Source organism: Lepus europaeus, chromosome 17 (genome assembly GCF_033115175.1).
Source record: "Lepus europaeus isolate LE1 chromosome 17, mLepTim1.pri, whole genome shotgun sequence".
NCBI lineage: Eukaryota > Metazoa > Chordata > Mammalia > Lagomorpha > Leporidae > Lepus > Lepus europaeus.
This window is the reverse complement of record NC_084843.1, coordinates 31093116-31116319: the sequence shown is the minus strand read 5'-3', so window position 1 is coordinate 31116319 and position 23204 is coordinate 31093116. Positions and strand designations below refer to the sequence as shown.

At 38.3% G+C, this 23204-nt stretch overlaps 1 protein-coding gene and 1 pseudogene across 5 annotated transcripts in view; both read left to right on the top strand.

Moving 5' to 3' along the window:
* Positions 1–23204, top strand: part of R3HCC1L (R3H domain and coiled-coil containing 1 like) — a 96347-nt gene that overhangs the window by 36360 nt on the left and 36783 nt on the right. For all 5 annotated transcript variants that reach the window (XM_062215110.1, XM_062215112.1, XM_062215109.1 and 2 more), the window contains exon 2: positions 20805–22612. In XM_062215110.1, coding sequence (XP_062071094.1) covers positions 20819–22612 — 1794 coding nt within the window. In that variant the 5' untranslated portion in view covers positions 20805–20818. The remainder of the gene's footprint in view (positions 1–20804; positions 22613–23204) is intronic.
* LOC133776262 (vacuole membrane protein 1-like) lies at positions 2836–3634 on the top strand (annotated as a pseudogene).

Here is a 23204-nt window from a genome sequence, read left to right as displayed (position 1 = left end):
TGATTTACCTGACAGCGGGCTGTGATAAATACCCCTAAGCAGTATGGGCAGTGATTAATCACAAGGCCACACCCCCCAACTCTCCCTTTCCCCTAACCACAGACCAGCATGGGACCTGACCAAAGAGTGCCCCTTCCCCATAAGCTATCTGTCTCCGTAATTGCTTGTGGATGCATATTTACTGGGGTATGGGACTTAGCAGATAGCGTTTCAGAATTTGTGCCAAAGATGATGAAAAGTAAATCTTCCCAATAGGAAGAGTAACGAGCATGTTTTTACATGGGGCAGATAAGGATATATGAGCTGCCCTAATGTTGCTTTTAAGAAATTTAATGGAAATATTGCCTACCTACTATGCAGGTACTCAGCACTGTGCTAGTTGCTTTGAGAGCATTGTAAAGAAGAAAAAGCACAGCTTTTTTCTTTGTGATATTTGTAGCCTATTCAGGGAGAATATGTGAACAAATATGAGAAATCAAAAGAAAATTTCATGATACTAATGCAGTCTTAGGAGGATTGCAGCAGAAATCCAGGTTTCCATTTCTTATTTTGTGACTTTAGAAAGTGAAATTTAGGGGCCAGCATCATTGTGGCATAGCAGTTAAAGCCACCACCTGTGACATTAAAGTCCTGGCTGTTCCACTTCCCATCTAACTCCCTGCTAATGTGCTTGGGAAAGTAGTAGAAGATGGCCCAAGTGCTTGGGCCCCTGCACCCATATGGGAGACCTGGAAGAAGCTCCTGACTCCTGGCTTTGGCCTGGCACAGCTCCAGCCGTGTGGCCATTTGGGGAATGAACCAATGGATGAAAGATCCCTCTCTCTCGCTCTCTCTCTAAAACTCTGCCTTTCAAATAAATAAACAAATGAATTAGTTAAAAGAGTTAAATGTTTTATTTAATTTTATTTTAAAGATTTATTTATTTACTTGAAAGTCAGCATTGCAGAGAAAGAGAGGGAGCGACAGAGAGAGATTGATCTTCCATCCACTGGTTCACTTTCCAAATGGCCACACCAGCCAGGGCTGGGCCAGGCCTGGGCCAGGCCTAAGCCAGGAGCTTCTCTCAGGTCTCCCATATGGGTGCAGGGGCCCAAGGACTTGGGCCATCTTCTGCTGTTTTCCTGGTCACATTAGCAGGGATCTGGACCAGAAGTGGAGCAGCTGGGACTGGAACTGGTACCCACAGGGATGCCAGTAGTGCAAATGGTGGCTTAACCCACTGTGCCATAGTGCCAGCCCCAAGTTAAATGTTCTAGTGTTTTCCATGTGTCAGGCCCTGTATTCAGCTATGGAGATGATGAATGATGAATGTGATACAGCTGCAGATCTCAGGGAGCACAATCTAGTGCCTCTGCTTCAGTTTCTCAAAGTATGAAACAAACTTTTCTAGAAATTTGTTGAATTAACTTAAAATCCATATAAAATTTAAAGTAATTTAAAGTTAATTTTTGCATCCTTTTTTTCCTGTAAATCTTTATTGACTACTTGATGTATTCCCAGAGATTCAAAAAGCATCTGAGAGACAGCATTTGCCCTCAAGAAACTTACGAGCTATTCATAAATGCATAAACAAGAATATAAGATAATATGTAATGACAAATGCATGCTGTATGGTGCATGCACATACATTCACAGAATGGTAGAATCAGTGTGTTTTCAAACAGTTTTAGGAAAAACCTGGATTTAGGATAAGCCTTTTGAATAAACAGTGAGTTGGGGTGATTTAAGCTGAGATAATTCAAGAAGAGCATTACACATGTTGGAAGGAATAGATAGATGACTATGGGGCCATCCTGCCCAGAATGGAGGAATTGTGTCTGAGAGTGGTACACATATGATTGAAACAGTAGATTGGCACTAAGTCATGAAGAACTTTGAGTGCCGAGTAAGCTTAGTTAAGATCTTGTAGGCTCTGGTGAGTCATAAGTTTTTGTACAAGAATTATAACCAAAAAAAGGTGTCTTTTAGAAGAAGTTACTGTGTTTTGATATCTATGCCTAATGTCATTTGGAATTGCCAGAGTTCCTTGGGATGTTCTCAGTGTCTTCTTTTCTAAGGTTCTAAATAAAGCTACCAGATTAAAAATGTACTATTATTTGTCTCCTGATTGCAGTACAGAGGATTGTGTAGTTTGGTTATGAATTTATGGAGTAGATAATAATACAGGTGAAAGAGAGACCAAGTTTTGCAATCTTTGGTCATACAAAGTTTTGTAATTCAGTGAAAGCTTTACATGATAACTGTAGAATTAAATTAGGAAAGACTTCAGCCTCAAGTTTTCAGGAAGAAATTCATTCTTAGTCTTAATAATGTAATTTCTTTCTTTCTTTTCTTTTTTTTTTTTTTTTTGACAGGCAGAGTGGATAGTGAGAGAAAGAGAGAAAGGTTTTCCTTTTTGCCGTTGGTTCACCCTCCAATGGCCGCTGCAGCCGGCGCATCTTGCTGATTGGAAGCCAGGAGCCAGGTGCTTCTCCTGGTCTCCCATGGGGTGCAGGGCCCAAGCACTTGGGCCATCCTCCACTGCACTCCCGGGCCATAGCAGAGAGCTGGCCTGGAAGAGGGGCAACCGGGATAGAATCCGGCGCCCCGACCGGGACTAGAACCCAGTGTGCTGGTGCCGCAAGGCGGAGGATTAGCCTGTTAAGCGACGGCGCCGGCCAATAATGTAATTTCATTAAGGCTATACTAGCTACTAATTAATAGAGAAATTTGCTAATCAATAGATAATTTCTGATTCAGAGTATCCTATTGGTTCTGTTTTGGTAAGAATATCTAAGGGATACTTTTTTATTTTTCCCGTTTAAAAAATGAAAATTGCATACAGGTTCCAGTTGGCCGGAGCCCAGTGGCGGGTATGAGAGTCAGTCAGGAGCCACTTCCAGGATCTGGAGAAGCTGGGGTCGGGGCAGCTCCTCAAGACTGATCTATGAAATGGCAGAGAATGAAAAACACTGTGACCAGAGACATGTAACAGTGAACAAGGAACAACATAATGGGAATTTCAGGTCCCTCTTCAATGAATGAAAAGAAGAGGAAGGATCAGGAAGAGACAGCCACTTACTACCTTGCAGTATTTTTCTCTGGAAATCCTTGTAATCTTGAAGGAGTGGACCTCAGAATTATGGCATCGTCAAAGCATTGTGGTGTCTTTTTTACTGCTGCTTGCTGTGCTTATAGCTACTTATTATGTTGAAGGAGCACATCAACAGTGTGTGCAACATATAGAGAAACAATTTCTCTTGTATGCCTACTGGATAGGCTTGGAAATTTTATCTTCTGTTGGGCTTGGAACAGGGCTGCACACCTTTCTGCTTTATCTGGGCCCACATATAGCTTTAATTACTTTAGCTGCTTATGAATACAACTCAGTTAATTTCCCTGTACCACCCTATCCTGATCAGATTATTTGTCCCTATGAAGAGAACATTGAAAGAACCATTTCTTTGCCGAGTATCATCTCAGAAGTGATGATTGAGGCCTGCATGTGGGGTATTGGTACAGTGATTGGAGAGTTACCTCCATATTTCATGGCCAGGGCATGATTTCCTTGTTTTTTCCAGGTGGTTTTATTCAACATTTGGTGTGGTGGACATTATTATATAAATCGTAAGAACTTGCATTAGATTGTTCCAGAGTCATCTAAGGTAGTGACCGCTGCCACTAACAGCTGTGGTGAGTTTTATACAAAAAACACAATTGTTGGTCCGGAAAAATGTTTGTTTATGGTGGTGGAGGAGCAAATGCAGTTTTTAGGAAAGGGAGAGTTAGTGACTTCATATGAATCAATATTAATCATTAGTTAAGGTGGGAAGGTGTGTGTGTGTGGCTTATGAAGGTAAATAATTTTCCTTCTCAAAATGATGGAGTTAAAAACAAATATGAGGAGCAGCTGTTTGGCCTAATGGTTAAGATGCCTGTGTTCCATATTGGAGTACCTGAGTTTGAGTCTTGGCTCCTGATTCCAGTTTCCTGCTAATTCTCTTCCTGGAAGGCAGTGGTGATGACTCAAATAGCTGGGTTCTGGCCACTCATGTGTGAGGCCTGAATTAGGTTTCTGACTCCCAGCTTTAGTACAGCCCATTTGGAGAGTGAACCAGTGGACGGGAGTTGACTCTGTCTCCATCTTTCTCTCTGCTTCTCAGATAAAAAATAAAATTGTAAATGCAAATATGGTATATTATCACAACATTAGGCAGCTGTGTTTCAGAAAATTCAGAGTTGCTTCGTAGTAGATATAGGATAGCATTGTGAGCGGTGAGGATCACAAGTTTTCGAGCTGTGATCAGCATCAATTCTGATTTCTGTTCTTGTTAGCTTGGTGGGAGACCTTACGTCTTAGTTTCTCTATCTGTAAAATGATGATAGTAATTATATATATGCCCGAAGGAGTTGTTCTGATGGCTAAATGAGGTGATGTATTGTCAGCACTTTAGCCCATTGCTTCATTCGTTGAGTTGGATGTAGTACAAAATTAAATTCTATTGCTATGTACAGTCTTCTAGCTCGAACATACTGCAAGGTTTTTATAATCTCAGAATAAGTCATAATTTTGGTGCTTTTCAACATTTCTCATAATTGAACTCTATATATTACTTGTATACCTAAAATGAGTGGTGCTTTGACAATGGATATCATTTGTTTGACGGTGCCAGAAAATTGTGGTTTTCAAGAATAAATAAGGTATTGTGGAAGATGGGAGGGCTTACATCCCTGGTTTAATTTTGTTGTCATCATTAGTTTGCACATGAGATGTCTTTGTAAATAGATATGTAATGTCATATATATGAGTACAAGTTGAGAAGGCCTGCTGTAGTAGGAAAATAGCTAATGAATTGAGTCAAATAACACAGTAACAAAAGAATTCTTTGTTTAAATCTGCAACTTAAATTTGTTAAGTGTGCAACATGCAAATACTATATAGGTATTCAAAGATCATTTAGGACTATCTCAAAAGGAATAATTGTAAACTATGGCAAGTAGATCTTCAATGGCAATGAAAATTCTTGGGTTTGGAGTCATTATAAGATAGATAGGTGAGGCTGTATCTTTGAAAATGTTATGACTAGAGCAGCTTTGGAAAGGGAAAAGTATGCAGTTGAGGGTTCTGATGTTCCAGGTATCACCTAGTTAATTATCCTAACTTCTTTTCCAGAGGCTTATCAAAGTTACTAAAGCAGAGAGTACTAGACATACTGATATGTTTATGTTGTTATCAGGTAGCATAGCATATCTCCATAGGCATATATGAGCACAAACATTGGTGTCAGATTATCAAGATTAGAATATAAATAATCCTGTTGTCAGTGTTCTAGCATTAGGTTAAGCTGCCTCCTGAAATGCTGGCATTCCATATGGGCACTGGTTTGAGTCCCACTGCTCCACTTCTGAACCAGCTCCCTGCTAATGTACTTGGGAAAGCAATAGAAGATAGCCCAAGTCCCTGGGCCCTTGTGCCCACTTGGGAGACTCAGATGAAGCTCCTGACTCCTGGCTTTGGCTTGGCCCAGCCCTAGTGTTGAGGCTATTTTGGGAGTGAACCAGCAGATGGAAGATGCCTCTTTCTCTGTCTCTCTCTCTCTAACTCTACCTTTCAAATAAATAAAATAAACCCTTTAAAAAAAAGAATATAAAGAATCCTTTGCCACATTCTGGTATTTTGGCCTTGGATGTATTATTTCACATTCCCTGTGCTGCATTTAAAGTTACACTGGTAATAAAATGCCACTTCATAGGGCTGTTGGGAGGAGTAAATGATTTGTTACCATTTTGAACACTACTAAGGTCATCAAGTGAGTAACTAGGGTCTTACAAGTTGCCAAGATGGGTTTCATAAAGTTCATATGCTTTGCTCAAATAAAAATACATTAAATACCTTACTTAGAAACTTTTATTCTTATTTTGTATAACTTGGACAAACTGGACGTTGCAGAGCCCCTTCGATGGAGAGAAATAGAAATACTTAGCGTAGCGAGAAGTAGCAGGTGATGACAAACAATAAAAGTGAGATACTCTACTGTTACATAATAAACTGGAAGTTGTAATGTAGTTGTGTTATATCTGTGGTGCCTGAGGGCAGCCTTTGACAACACGTAAGACCTTGAGGGGTTACTTTATGTATGGACTGTTTGTCAGTTCCAACGGAGCTTTTGATTCTGCTTCCTGCTAGTGAACCTTGTTTCTTGCATACCTTTGAGTAAGATCTGTGTAAGATCTCTTAAGAAGTTTCTGCCTGGTTTAAAAGCTTATTTTTCCTCAGTTCAGGTATGTTAAAGAGAAGGGCTACAGTAGTTCTCTTCCTTTATAGACTTTAATGTTACCAATTTGTCTATTAATTTACATTATATATTTCATATAACCTGGTTGAGTAGATTTAAGAATGAACTCCAAGTAGGTGCAGGGATTATTTTGTGTTTTCTTGTGCAAAGTATGTCATTGTATTAAGTAGTACAAACACATTTATGGAAGGATACATTAACAAAGCCGTGGCAGAGGAGTGAACAGTGAATGGAAGATGTCTCTCCTTCACTGTCTGTAACTCTGCCTGACAAATAAGTAAATCATTTTTAAAAAGGAAACTATGGCAGAATCAGTTATATGAAACCATTTCTCTGCTGTCCAGGTATAATTTTTTATGTTATTATATCATATGCAAATACTTCTGTTGTGTTTGGGTCAAGTCTGTTTTAAAGTGATGCTCATGTGCATGGAAGGGACATTTCTTTTTGCAGATTTGATGTTTGTGGTTGACACTGGGAGTAGAGGCCTTTGAAAATGTGCAAAGATTGGATGCTTTATTATTTTATTATTTTAATAATTGTATTATTATAATTTATTATTCTGCTAGAAACTAGATCAGGTGGTATAATCTTCTAATTTTTCACTCATGTTTTACATTACCTTTTATCTTGCTCTACAACCAGAAGTCCAGATCATTTAAAATAGAGAATGTTTTCTGTGTCTGTTGTGTAACTTTCTGACATTAAATATGCTGTTAGAATGCTGTTTCTCAAACTGTGAATCCCCTGAAATCAACTTAGTGAATAAATTGACTTTAAATGATGAGAGATTTTTTTTAAAAGATTTATTTATTTGAAAAACAGAGTTACAGAGAGGCAGAGGCAGGGAAGGAGAGGTCTTCCATCCACTGGTTCATTCTCCAAATGGCCACAACAGCCCATCCAAAGCCAGGAGCCAGGAGCTTCTTCGGGGTTTCCCACATGGGTGCAGGGACCCAAGCACTTGGGCCATCTTCTATTTCTTTACCCAGGCCATAACTAGATCAAAAGTGGAGAGCTAGATCAAAAGTGGAGTGCGCCAGGTCTCAAACTGGCTTTACCCACTAAGCCACAACACCAGCCCCATGTTCAGAGTTTTTTAAATTAAAAAGTGAAATGGGATCCAGCCTGGTGGGTAAAGCCACCTCCTGTGACACCAGCAGCCTGTAAGGCAGGTGGTTACTGTTCTGGCTGCTCCATTTCCAATCCAGCTCCCTGCTAAAGGCCTGGGGAGAAAGCAGGGAGACTTGGAGGAAGCTCCTGGCTTCTGCCTGGCCTAGTGGTCGACATTGTGTCTATCTGGGGAGTGACCCAGCAAATGGATCTCTTTCTTCTGTTTTTCCCTCTCTCTGCAACTCTGACTTTCAAATGAATAAATAAATCTTTAAAAAGTGAACTAGATTAAAAGAAGAGCAGTACATATATTAAGGGTAAGCATTTTATGTAAATGTTTTTATTATGTATGTATGTAAGTCTGTTTTGTACTGTGTCAAAGCATGAAATGCTTTTTTTACTGTGGTGTACTTAGGGAAAAATGTGGGAAAAACTGGCCTAAAATGTCTTCTATATAACAATCCGCACATAGCAGGTAAGTCTTATTTACAAAGCTTTTTAAAAGTATTTTAAGAGACCTTGAATATAATAAAGACTAAAGCAGAAATAAATGGAATTTTATAAGAACAGCACAAAATCAAATCAATGAATAGTTACTTTTTTTGAAAAGATCAACGAAATGACAGGCCCTTAGCTAGACTAAATAAAAAGACTCAAAAGATTAATGTCAGAATTGAGACAGAACAGTTTAACTGATGCCACAGAAATAAAGAATCATATTAGACTACTATGAACAAAATTATAAGGCAGCAAATTGGATAACTTAGAATAAATGCATAAATTCTTGGGAATATACCAAAACAGAATCATAAAGGAATAGATAAATCTGAGCAGACCGATTAACTAGTAAGGCGACTGAATTAATGACTAAAAACCTACAAAGAAAAGCCTGGGACCAGATGGCTTTGATGAAGAATTCTACCGAACATTTAACAGAGAATTAACAAATCCTCAGTCCAAACTGAATAGCATTATCCTGATACAAAGCCAAAGAAACTACCAGAAAGGAAATCTACAGACCAATATGCCTGATGAATACTGATGTAAAAATTTTCAACAAAATACTTTGAAACTGAATTCAACAACATATTAAAAGGATCATATGCCATGACCAAGTGGGATTTATCCCAGGAGTGCAAGGATGTTCCAACATAGGAAAATCAGTAAGAATACCATATTAACAGAATGAAGGACAAAAAACACATTATCTTTTTTTTTTTAATTTATCTTTTTTTTTAACATTTATTTAATGAATATAAATTTCCAGTGTACAGCTTATGGATTACAATGGCTTCCCCCTCCCATAACTTCCCCCCCACCCGCAACCCTCCCCTCTCCCGCTCCCTCTCCCCTTCCATTTGCATCAAGATTCATTTTTAATTCTCTTTATATACAGAAGATCAATTTAGTATAAAGATTTCAACAGTTTGCACCCACATAGAAACACAAAGTGAAACATACTGTTTGAGTACTAGTTATAGCATTAAATCAAAATGTACAGCACATTAAGGACAGAGATCCCACATGAGGAGCAAGTGCACAGTGGCTCCTGTTGTTGACCCAACAAATTGACACTCTAGTTTATGGCGCCAGTAACCATCCTAGGCTGTCGTCATGAGTTGCCAAGGCTATGGAAGCCTTCCAAGTTTGCCAACTCTGATCATATTTAGACAGGGTCATAAAAGACAGAGTGAGGATAGTAACCAATGATCCTAAGAGTGGCATTTACCAGGTTTGAACAATTATACAGCATTAAGTGGGGAAGAGGACCATCAGTACACACAGGTTGGGAGTAGAGCCATTGGTGGTAGAGTAGAGGTTATGATTACAAAGGAATGAGGCCCAAGTGCGCTAGACAGGGTCTAGAACAAAGGACAGAGTCATTATTAGAGGAGCTAAGAAAGGTGCTGTCTAAGCTACAATTAAGTTTTCTGATTGAGAGGCAAATAGAACCTGACAGAAGGGGCTTGAAAATAATCTGGTGGGCTTTAGGCCTTGTAAGTTAAGAGGCCCAGACCTATCTATCTCTTCACATGGGGTATATCCTAAGGGAGGTGTGAACCTCCTAGGGGAAGGCACTCTGTTGACTTTCATTACTTGGCTGGCCAAGAAACACATTATCTTTATTGATAAAAGCACTTGACAGAATTCCATACCCTTTCATGATTAAACCACTCAACACACTATGAATAGAAGAAAATTACCTCAATATAATAAAAGTCATATGCAAAAAGCCCACAGTTAACATTCAACACTGAAAAGCTCAGAGTTCTTCCCCTACCATCAAGAACAAGGCAAAGATGCCCACTCTACTTTTGTTCAACATGTTAATGGAAGTCCTTGTCAGAGTAATTAGACAAGAAAAAGGCACAAAGAAGAATGAAAAATTATTTCTCTTTGCAGTGGATTATCTTGACAAAACTATTAGAACTAATCAACAAATTTTTAGCAAGAGGCTGCAGAATCAGTTCTGAAACTTTGGTGCTTTTCTATACACTAACAATGAATAATCCTAAAGGGAAATTAAGAAAACAATCCCATATACTTAGGAGTACACTTAAAGGTTAAAAGTGAAAAGACAAAGTTAATGAAATGAAAGTTGCTACAGGTATATTACTTCTAAACAAAATCTATTTTAGGACCCCCTCATAAATGATTGACAATATAAAGAGTTACTATGTAAAACATAACAGTTTTCCAGTAAGATAGAACATTTGTTGCCGGCGCCGTAGCTTAACAGGCTAATCCTCCGCCTTGTGGCGCTGGCATACCGGGTTCTAGTCCCGGTTGGGGTGCCGGATTCTATCCCAGTTGCCCCTCTTCCAGGCCAGCTCTCTGCTATGGCCCGGGGGTGCAGTGCAGGATGGCCCAAGTCCTTGGACCCTGCACCCGCATGGGAGACCAGGAAAAGAACCTGGCTCCTGGCTTCGGATCAGCAAGATGCAGCGGCCATTGGAGGGTGAACCAACGGCAAAGGAAGACCTTTCTCTCTGTCTCTCTCTCTCACTATCCACTCTGCCTGTCAAAAAAAAAAAAAAAAAAAAAGAAAAAGAAAGAAAGAAAGAAAAAAAGAAAAGAACATTTGTAAATATTAGAATCTGATAATCTAATTTTAAAAAGTATGTAAAAATGTGACCAAATTCGAAGGAGTAATTGATAAATCACATAGGCTTTTTTTTTTTTTTTTTTTACATTTCAAGTCAAAAGACAAAAAGTAAGGATATGATTTGAAAATAATTTAATAAAAGTTGAGCGCCCAGGAATTTAGCATACATTATTTTCAGGCACAGATGTGATATGTACCAAAACTGATCATTTACTAGACCATAAAAACAATAACATTGTAAAGAGTAGACCACAGTGGTATAAAGTTAGAAATCAGTTTTTTAGAAATAATTAAAAAGTAGGGGTGCCATTATGGGGTAATGGGTAAAGCCTCCTCCTGGGATGCTAGCATCCCATACGGGCACTGGTTTGTGTCCTGGGTGCTTCCCTTTAGATGCACTTCCTTGCTAATGGCCCAGGAAAAGCAGCGAAGATAGCCCAACAAGGGCTTGGGCCTCTGCATCCATTTGGGAGACCTGGGTGAAGCTCCTGATTTCCGGCTCCTGGTTTCAGCCTGGCCCAACCCCAGCCATTGTGGACATTTGGGGAGTGAACCAGTGGATGGAATATCTTTTCCTCCCTTTCTCCCTCTGTCGCTGTAACTCTAAATTTCAAACAAACAAATAAATCTTAGAAATAATTTAAAAGTATGTACATTTGTCAGACACTTCTAAATAACTTAATGAGATAGAAATACTTTGTTTTCCTTTAATTCCAAGAATCAAAATGACCCCATTAGTAGTAAACTGCATTATTGTCCAAATTATGGATTTAAAATATGGTTTTTCACTAAAATGAAGTAGGGCTTCTTTTTGAAAAACAAGCAAACAAAAAACATGATTCTAGCTCTAGGTAAGAATTGAATACAGTCATTCTTGAAAACACAGAGCTATCAAAACCAACTTGGGATTGTGTCAAAAGAATCTTGAAAGGCTTACCATCAGCCAAAAATAGTTTAAGATTCAGGAGGAATAGTAACCGCAGTGAATCTCAACAAATGAGATCAATGAGGTTTTTTTGTTTTGTTTTGTTTTTAAAGAAATGACTGTCTTTGAAGGATGCCAAGTAACTAATTCATAGAAAGATTGATAAAGAATCAAGGATTTATTCTGTTTTAATCTATATGAACACTTTGGAAAATAGTTAATACGGGGAAGTTTACTATAGAAAAATCTCAGCCAATAAATACAAAAAGAATGACCAAATTAGATGTCATCATTTTGCAATCCTGTATTTTGATGAAATAAAGGCATACCTTGTTTTATTGTGCTTCATGGAATTTTAGATATTTTTTACAAATTGATTGTGTCAACCTTGCTTTGAACATCTGTTGACACCATTTTTGCAATAGAAGGTGCTAAAGGCTCAGGTGATCATTAATATTTTTTAGCAATAGAGTATTTTTAAATTAAGGTTTATGCTTTTTAAAAGAGGTTATGCTATTGCAGATTTAATAGAATTCAGTGTGTACACATAACTTATATGTAGTAGGAAATTAGGAAGTTCAAATGACTTACTTTATTAGGATACTTGTCTTATCGTGATGGTGTGGAACCAAACCCAGAATATCTCTGAGATACACCTGTAGTGTATCTTGGCAGTACTTATCAGAAAACCATTTGGTGAAAGGTTGGTGAGGAGTTTTGTAGTAGATGACTGAAACTGACAGTGCCTGAACTCAGTGATCGGTGTTAGTATGACAAAAAAGAGACCATCAGACATTGTGTGCTCCCTGATGTGATGCAATAGGAAGTTCATTGCACCAGTTAGGACATGTTTTCAAATTACCACAAGCATCTAGATCAAGATTAGGGAACCTTTTTCTGCCAAGGACCATTTGGATATTTATAATATCACTCACGGGTCATACAAAATTATCAGCTTAAAAATTAGTGTGCTGTAGATTTAGTGAATTTTGAGTCCTGCCTTTGGTTGCCTTGGCAGGGCCAGACCAAATGATTTCACAGGCCTTAGATGGCCTCTGGGCTAGATGTTCTCCACCCTTTTGTAGAGCAAACACTGCTTTTTTAGGAAGTACAGCCTGAGGATGCAATCCTCTAACTTCAGAATGTGAGAAATTCTGTAGAGGATAACTTTAACAAACAGATGGCAGTACAAGAAAACAAAAAGTGATCAACACCTGTAGATAAAAAGATAATTCGACATATAGGTCTTTTTGGATCTTGATTTTAACAAACAGAATAGGCAGTTCAAAAAGCAAGAGTAGGAGCTGGCACTGTGGTGTAGCAGGTAAAGCCACCGCCTGCAGTGCCGGCATCCCATATGGACGCCAGTTCGAGTCCCGGCTGCTCCACTTCTTATCCACCTCTCTGCTATGGCCTAGGAAAGCAGTATAAGACAGCCCAAGTCCTTGGGCTCCTGCAGCCACATGGGAAGACCCGGGAGAAGTTCCTGGATCCTAGTGCAGCTCCTGCTGTTGTGGCCAATTGGGGAGTGAACCAGCGGATGAAAGACCTCTCTCTTTCTCCCTGCCTCTCCTTGTCTCTCTGTGTAACTCTGACTTTCAAATAAATCTTTAGAAACAAAAAAAGCAAAAGTGACATTTGGCAAAGCTCAAACACTGGGTATGTGATGATATATTTTTAAGATACATATTGATATATTATGATTGTGCTTTTTTTTTTTTTTTAGGTTTAGTTATTTATCTGAAAGAGTTTACAGAAAGAGAGTGAGAGAGAACGAGCGAGAAAGAGAAATTCTCCATTCAATGGTTCACTCCCCAAGTGGCCACAGTAGTGGGAGCTGGGCAGATCCAGAGTCAGGAGTTTCTTCCAGGTGTCCCCTATGGGTTGCAGGGGCCCAAGGACTTGGGCCATCTTCTGCTTTCCCAGGCATATTAGCAGGGAGCCAGATTGTAAATGGAGCAGCCAGGACTCAAATTGGCGCCTATATGGGATGCTGGCATTGCAGATGGCGGCTTTACCCGCTATGCCACAATGCCAGCCCCATGGTTGTGCCTTAAAAAAAAAAAAGCAAACTTATCTTTTAAAGATATATACTGAAGTATTTAAGAATGAAATGATGCCTGGAATTTGGTTTAAAATAATCTAGCAGAGGGTGTACATAAGTAAAATGAAGACACATGGGTTATGATTTGAAGTTGAATAGTGAGTGGGAGTTCATTTTTATATTATGTTTGAAATATTTTGTAATACAAATAAAAGCAGCAACAACAAAAACTTTGAGATATAATCAGTTAAGTCAGCTAATCAATAAATTAATAAAAGAAAAATAGAATAATATTTTAAGAAAATTGAAGGAAGGACACAAAATTGAGAGAAATCAAATAGAAAAGTAAGTAGAGATGACCTATGAAACCAAAATCCTTGTCCTTTGAATGACTTAAAATTTTATTTTGGCAGGACTAATCAAATATAAAAGAAAGTAAATAATATTAAGAACCAAAACAGGAAATAATGGCAACTATAGCTGAGAATAACAGTAACAAAGTTGTATTATGAACAACTTTCATATCAACAAATTTGAAAATTTAAGTAAGCAGATTTTCTAGAAAAATTTATTTGCCAAATGGATAAAAAAGAACTTGAATAGACCTTTTAACATTAAAAGAGTACCACAGATGAAGTCTACCAGATTTTCAATGAACAGTAAGCATAGCCTTATATATGTATTTAACTTTTGTGATGAATGTGTCATGCTGTAACTTTGATAACCCAATCATGATTCCCGGCACTAGGAGGGGAAATCATAGACCAATCTCACTTGAATATATCTGCAACCTTATCAGTATTGACAAGCTGAATGAGTGGTCAGGCAGTTGTCCTGGCATTGAATATCCTATATTTTTCCATTGGTCTGCAATACCACATTATATACCTCACTTGAGACATTTCATTATTCTAACAAGCATTTCATAATTCAAGCAAATTTAAAAGTTGTTGCTTGAGCTGGCGCTGTGGCGCAGCAGGTTAATACCCTGGCCTGAAGCGCCAGCATCCCATATGGGCACTGGTTCGAGACCCGGCTGCTTCACTTCCAATACAGCTCTCTGCTGTGGCCTGGGAAAACAGTAGATGATGGCCCAAGTCCTCGGGCCCCTGTGAGACCTGGAAGAAGTTCCTGGCTCCTGGCTTCAGCGCAGCTCTGACTGTTGTGGCCAATTGGGGAGTGAACCAGCGGATGGAAGACCTCTCTCTCTCTCTCTACCTCTCTACCTCTCTACCTCTCCTCTCTCTGTGTAACTCTGACATTCAAATAAATAAATAAATCTTTAAAAAAAAAGCTGTTAAACTTAAAGATGTTATTTGGAAATACATTTGAAATAATTACATAACATTGAAAATGTTTTCTTCCCATACCCTCATGTTTGTGTTTAGTAATGTATATGGATTGATTGTGCTTTGTCTTCTTCCCAAAGGAGTTTGAGATAGCTTTAAAAAGGAACAGAGAAATAAATTTTTTTTATTAAACTTTTATTTAATGAATATAAATTTCCAAAGTATAGCTTATGGGTTACAATGGTTTCCCCCCTCCCATAACTTCCCTCCCGCCCGCAACCCTCCCCCCTCCCGCTCCCTCTCCCCTTCCATTCATGTAAAGATTCATTTTCAATTCTCTTTGTATACAGAAGATCAGTTTAGTATATACTAGGTAAAGATTTCAACATTTTGCCCATATAGCAACATCAAGTGAAAAAACTACCATTGGATTACTAATTATAGCATTAAATAGCAATGTACAGCACATTAAAGACAGAGATCCTACATAATTTTTTTTTCAAAATAATTAATTTTCTATGCCATTTCCATTTTAACACCAGGTTGTTTTTTTTTTTTTTTCATTTCCAATTCTTTTTATATACAGAAGATCACTTCAGTATATAATTAGCAAAGACCTCATCAGTCTGCGCCCACACAGAAACGCAAAGTATAAAAATACTGTTTCAGTACCAGTCCTAGCATCACTTGGCTTTAGACGACACAGAGAAATAAATTTTACCAGACATCTCAGGTGGATTAATCATTGCCTTTGAATACCAAACTTTTTCTGTGATTCTTAGAAAAAAGAGCTGAATGAGACACATTATGCTATGTCTAATGAAGGAACCAGGTCGTTTTAAGAGAGATGCTTTTCTCTCTCTCTCTCTCTCTCTTTTTTTTATATATATAGATGGGGCATTGGATAAGATGATAGTCATCTTCAATTTTTGCAAAAGTTAGGAATTATTTTTCAGATGCACATTTTCTATATCAACCAACTATAATAACTGAGATTTTAACATTGAATCTTAACTTTGGAAACTTTAGCATTTGTGGTAAGCCAAGGTATGTGATTTACTTTTGCTTTCAAAAAAAAAAAAAAAAGTGAAGGAATGGGGTTAGCATTGTGGCACAGTGAGTTAAGCCACTAACTGTGGTGTTGACATCCCACATGGGCACCACTTTGAATCTCAGTTGCTCTGATTCTGATCCAGCTCTCTGCTAACATGCCTGGGAAAGCAACAGAATACAGCTGAGGTCCTTGTGCTCCTGCCACTCATGTGAGCCACCTGGATGGAGTTCTGGGCTCTGGCCATTGCGATGTTTAGGGAGTGAGCCGGCAGGTGGAAGATAGGTCTGTCTGTCTGTCTGTCTCTCTCTCTCTCTCTCTAATAAATAAATAAATAAATCTTAAAAAAAAAAAAAAAAAACATGTGAAGGACTGATTGATAATACGTCAAGGGACTGGTAGAGTTGGAAAATCATTTTGCAGCCATCATTAATAAGATTTCAGGGGCCGGCGCCGTGGCTTAACAGGCTAATCCTCCACCTTGCGGTGCCGGCACACCGGGTTCTAGTCCCGGTTGGGGCGCCAGACTCTATCCCGGTTGCCCCTCTTCCAGGCCAGCTCTCTGCTATGGCCCGGGGATGCAGTAGGGGATGGCCCAAGTCCCTGGGCCCTGCACCCGTATGGGGGACCAGGAGAAGCACCTGGCTCCTGGCTTCGGATCAGCGAGATGCACCAGCCGCAGCAGCCATTGGAGGGTGAACCAACGGCAAAGGAAGACCTTTCTCTCTGTCTCTCTCTCACTATCCACTCTGCCTGTCAAAACAAAACAAAACAAAACAAAAACAAACAAACAAAAAAAAAGATTTCAGGTTAGCATTCTAAATGAAAAAATCTATGGAGAAGTTTTTATGAGGGCACCAGATGTTTACATATTTTTAGAGTGACTTCTCACATACTACTTATTGTCAGGAAGAAAATATGCAGTAATTATACAATAGAAAAATTGGACAACATTTTGAATAGGTGATCAGATTTAGAGCATCATTGAAATACAGGTGGGAGTTATGTCCTCAGGGACATATCACCACCTATGTAGTATTCTGGCTAAGAATATATAACCTTAGTCTAATTATGGAGAGACATAAAGCTAACCTTAAATGATAAATGTTCTTTTTGAAAAAAAGGCTGAGGAGGGGAACTGTTCTTCAAAAACGTCAGTGTCATAACAGATTACAGTAGACTGTGGAAATGTTCCAGAATGTAGGATGCCAAAAAGTCATGGCAATAAGGCAGTATCTGACCATACACTGGAGTGTTTATCAGAGGGAAATGTTATAAAGGACATTGCTGGATTAACTGACAAAACTGAAATACTAATGTTAGAAGAAAGTATTTTATCAATGTTAAATTTGATGACATTATTAACTAGATTGTGATTATGTGAGAAATATTCCTTTCTTTTTTTTAGGACACAAACTCTGGTGTATAGAGCATAGGGCCATGATGTCTATAATTTGCTCTCAAAAGGTTCAATACATAAAAATTGTGTGTGTGTAAAATGAGAGAAGGGGGAGAACATGTGTGATTGCAAATGATAAATGGGATAAATTCACAGTAGGTGAATGTGAGTAAAGGGTGTATGTGTACTGTCTACTCTTTACTTTTGTAACTATTGATTTGAAATTATTTCAGAATATAAATTATATATGTTTAGTTAGGATGCATTCTCATGCATTAATAAGGTAATGAAGCCTAGAGTGTTTGTTATAGAAGCATGAATAGTTGTCATGCCTATTAGGTATTTTCTCTGAGGTATCAAATGTCTCAGGTGAACCTTTGTTAAGTACTGGATCAAATCAATTCATGGTTTCATTATCCAGTGAATGCCTTAAGTACCAATACTTTGTATTTGAAGAGGAATACATGTTTTGGATGCCAAATATAGGGCAAATCATATTGATGTTATGTTGTGAAAATGTGAAAGCCTGACTTATTTTGTGCTAGTTTAATTTTGTGAAGATGGGTCAAAGTGGTACTTAAAGATAGTTACTAATATTTTCTCTCGAAGATTTCGAAATTACAGAAACAATTGGACAGGTGTTCAGGTGTGATCCCAGTTTTCTAAAGTATATAGAAAAAAATGATTTGGTCTCGTTATTTTATTTTATTGCCTCTTTATTTTAAAGGCATTGAGTTAGCAGTTCACTGTTCACCATCATAAAGAAGTCTAAATTTTTATCTCCTTTAAGAAGTATGATTTTGAATGGGATTGAATGTTGATAGCCCTTACAGAATAAATTAGCTGCAAAATACACATCAGAAAGCTGATTACTGACTTCTGATTAAGAAGCAAACTGGGCCAGTGCCGCGGCTCACTAGGCTAATCCTCTGCCTGTGGCGCCAGCAGCCCGGGTTCTAGTCCCGGATGGGGCGCCAGTTCTGTCCCAGTTGCTCCTCTTCCAGTCCAGCTCTCTGCTGTGGCCCGGGAGTGCAGTGGAGGATGGCCCAAGTGCTTGGGCCCTGCACCCGCATGGGAGACCAGGAAGAAGCACCTGGCTCCTGGCTTCGGATCAGTGCAGCGCGCCAGCCATAGTGGCCATTTGGGGGGTGAACCAACAGAAAAGGAAGACCTTTCTCTCTGTCTCTCTCTCTCTCTCTCTCACTGTCTAACTCTGCCTGTCAAAAAAAAAAAAAAAAAAAAAAGCAAACTGGACTGATTAAAGCACTAAGTATGGCAAAAAAGATGGAAAATATTACATAAGTATCTATAAGTACAGTGAAAAAGATGGAAAATATTACATAAGTAGGTAGGAAATTTTTAATCCAAGATACATTTTTGTAACTATGTATGATAGGCAGCCAGCCCTATCTTCAATGTTAAAGGCTTTTCTTGCTTACCATTGCAAAAAACACGGGGGTTTAAATTAAATTGGCAGTATCTTGAAAGTCCACAAGATGGGGATACTTCTCCCTTTTTTTGTGACTGTGGATTATTTTTTCAAAAATAGTAATAGCCAATGATGTATTGGAGCATCTGTTAACTGGCCTGAGAGCTGGTTGTTAAAATTTTAGGAATTTTTCAAAAAATGTTAAGCATACCCATTATTAAAAATTATATTACATAGGCTTACTATAAATAAACTATTTTTAGAAGGGTAATTAACAGTTAAAAATCACTTCTTGATTATGTTACTGTATTTTGTTATGATCTATGTTCTTGAAGTTCTGAGTATGTATATTGTATCTTTATGATAAAATACTCTATAAGAGTATAGTTATGTGTATATTTCCCTAATTCCATGTTTAATGATGTCACATTGGTAGCTTGAAATTAGGCATGGTAAGTATATTTACATGGTAGAGGTTGGAAAATGCTGTAAATCAAGATTTGATTTATTACTTATGGATAATCTACACTGAAAGTGATAGAAATAATACTAATACAGATGTGTCATGTCTTTACTATATTGTGAATAACTCAAAAAAATGAGCATATTTTCTTCCATTATTCAAAAACTATCACTTCCTTAAGCCAAAAAGTCAGTGATATTGTTGATGTCATTGATGTAAACAAAAATGTCAACCAGTGCTCCAGACTACATGTGGAGAGCTAGTTGCTAAATTACCAGCATACTATTGACTAGGACAAAATTGAATTCAGTATTTTGGTAAGAAATAGATGATATAAACTTACTATACTGCTATTCAGGATTAGGAAATAGTATTATGAAAATATGTGGGCATTAATTGAGAAAAAAGGTTGAATAAAAGCCATTAGCCATAGCACATAATAAGAATTTTAAAATACATGAAGTATTTGATAGATTTATTGCAGATCATAAATAAAATCATAAAATTTTAGAGCTTAAAGAATGCTTAAGATTAATTTAGATGAACTTGTCATTTATATAAATAGAATTCTTTCTCTAGTGCATGTCAGTCATCCAACCTTTATTTAAATTCTCCCAGAGACAGAGCCTATTGCCTGATATGAGCACTGGAGAACTCAGAAGTAGAGCTCTTTCTTGGGTTAAACTTGTTTTCCTTTACTTTGTGCCAGTTGGTTCTGATACTGACTTCAAGAGAAACATAGGAGCATTGAAACAGTATGGAAATTTTGTCTCTTTCGTAAGAGTGACTAATCCTTCAGGTATAAAGGCTGCTGTGATATTCTCATTTAGACCTCTTTGGCAAGAAGTATTCCTAAATTGTTTGTTTTTATTTTTTATTTGAAAGGGAGAGAGAGAGAGAGACTATCTTAATCCTCCATCCATCCACTGGTTCACTCCAAATGCTGACAACAGCTAGGGTTGGACCAGCCTGAAGCCAGGAACTCAGAACTCCATCTGGGTCTTCCACACGTGTGGCAGGGACTCAAAGTACTCAAAACGTCATCTACTGCCCCCCAGGTTGTATATTAAGCAGGAAGCTGGATTGGAGTTGGAGTAGCCAGGACTTGAACCAGGCACTCCAGTATGGAATGTGAATGTCCCAAGCAGTAGCTTAAGCCACTGCACCAAATACCCACTCCTGAATTTTTTTAAATCATAGCCCAATAAGATCTTCTAGAAAGCTTCCCTGATTTAGTTGTTTCGTTTTATTTAAAAATTGCTTTATGTGTGGGTATATACTTACGTTGAATAAATGTGGTTTTGGGGTGGGTCCACCTTGAGTATATTCTTCAATGTAAAGATCAGAGCTCTCAGAATATGAAGATGATTGTGTTTCATTGATGAGTATGACTGTTCTGATACTCTTTTTAATTCAGCTTAAAAAAAAGCTACTTATTTAAAAATAGAAAATATTTAGAAGGTAGAGGGAAAAAGTTTTGAGAAATATAAAAAAGAAGATATTTGGATAAAATTCAAAATGATTGTTTTGGGAATTTACTGTACTTAATCGAATACCTTAATTATTTTATTGCAGGTTTTGCTTTCATTTTTCACTTGAAGATTTCTATAGGATGGGTTAGTAGGCCCTCTACCTAGTTCTTGAAAATCTCTTGGTTCAATACATTGTAATTAGTTTCTGGTAATTAAATCATCTTTCTTTTTCTTGCAGATTGAGGTGGTGCAATGCAGCAAGAGGGAGGTGGATGCAGACTTCGAGCCAGAAGGCCTGATATGGCACTCTATGTACCCAGAGCTCGAAGGGGTGCAGTGCTTCTCAAGACAGGTGAAAAGGAAAAGAGCTGTAGTCCAGCTAACTCTGCGGTGAAAGAAGAGAACAGTTGCTTCTCCCAAAAGATATTTAGAGACAAACTTGAAGCTCAAAAACAAAATATTAATCCTGATGGAAAGGAACATAATGTTAGAAGAGGAAAGATATCTTCAACAAAATTAAGAAAAGACACATGCCTTCAAAAAAGAAATAAAGATGGGGTTTGCACTAAGAGAGGGACCACAGAATCCAAAGAAATATTGTCCCAAGAACATCAGCACGGGATCCCAAATGCTGGGATTGCACCTCGTATACCTTTACAAAGACATTTTAAACCAAAGAGGATGGAGTGTTTGGAGGTGGAAACTACAGATGTGATAGAACATGGGAGGTTGCCTCTATCAGAGACTTGTTCAGAAATCACTGAGGCACAAGTTGTAAACAAACCATTCCAGAATATCAAATTCAGTCATTTTAGTAGGCATGAACTAAGTGGGGAAATTTTTGAAGACAGAGATTTGGAAAGCAGGAATGAAACCAATGCCAAAATCGGAGAAATACTATCCCAGTTTCCTGGAGTTTTTAGTTCTGTATCAGAAGCTGAGAGCATGATTATACCAGTTAAACTAAGCTCTGATTCCGAAACCATACAACAAGGTATGCCAACATCAGATGGAATGTTGAGGCTCAGTAGTGGAGGCGTCACCACTGTTAGTGTCTCTGGACATCCAGATGGTGTCATTGACCAAACTTGTGGGGACTTTGGACCTGAGAATGTAGGTGATACAGTCAATAATACAGATTTCATCTTGAATCAGGAAGGTATAGATTCTATTCCCGAGACTTTGGGTCCTGTTGCTCATGGACAGACTATAGTCAGCAAATTAGAGAGCACAAATGTCATTGCTGATCCAATGATGATTAGAGAGTGTGAAAAGAATAGTCTCAGCGCCAGTGACGCTTGTATAAAGTATGGACTTTCTGATAGAGCTGTCTTTTCTCGTGAAACAGATATAGATACTAGATCTAAGAATATAGATGACATTACGAATAAGGCATGTATGATGGACATTGCAGATGCTGTATGTGATCATTTAACTCTGGACAGTCCTTGTGAAGTAGCAAGTGGAGTGGCTGATGAGACCTGTAGCAATGTGACTTATTTCTCAAAATATATAAAAATGAGTGCAGATGTAGCCCCTCTTCAGGAAGTTACAAGTGGGAACAATGAAAATTTCAGCAATCTGACTGCTTACTCAGATACTTACACTGAGAATATTTCGTCTAATTGTACAGAGTCAACAGGAAAGTTGATAGAGAACTTGTCAGGTTGTGCTTCCTCCTTACCTATAAAGAAGATTGCTGTTAGTAATTGTAACACTTTTTTGGACTCTGAACTCAGTATGTTAAATGGGACAAAAGTACTTTCAGACAGTGCCTTGGGCAGTGATCTGGATGGTACCGGCGATATAACAAAAGAATTACATGAGCTAAGAACTGCTGAAGATTTCAAAACAAAAGAGCAAGATGACTCAGGGAATATAGAACTTGGTGTATCCTTTCCTGCTGGAGAATCCTCTGTGGAAACACCCATGGAACTGAAAGCAGCTGAAACATCTCCCAGGGAGGGAAGTACTGCTCCTGAGGAGACCTGGGAATCTATGTTTAATGATGATGGTGACTGCCTGGATCCCCGTCTTCTACAGGAGGTATGTTGAAATTGCTTGATGCTTAGACAGTGTATGAATTTTGGGGACCTGGGGTTTTGGCAGTAGTTTCGCTAAACGTTTGCACACATTCACATACATTCAGTTTAAGGGTAGATTGAGTAAGAATATGAGAAGACTTTGAAAAGTTCATGAGTAGTAGAATTAAAAGACAATGCACATTTTCTGTGAATTTTTTGAAGCTCCTCCTGACAGAGTTTTAAAAATTAAAATATACAGAATTAAACTATCTCTCTAATATAGAAAATCCTTGATAGATCTTATGAAGAGATTAAAGGCAAATTTAGGGGCTGGTGCTGTGGCATAGTAAGCTAAGCCTCTGCCTGTGGCACCGGCATCCCTTATGGGTGTCGGTTTGTGTCCTGGCTGGTCCTTTTCTGATCCAGCTCTCTGCAGTAGCCTGGGAAAGCAATAGAAGATGGTTACCTGCACCTGTATGGGAGACCTGGGAGAAGCTTCTGGCTATTTGTTGAGGAAACATGAGGGAAACTTCTTCCAAGTATTTTTCTGTATTGACAAGATGTATTTTACATCAGCTTTCTTGGGAGGTGGAGAATGTTACCATTAATCATAT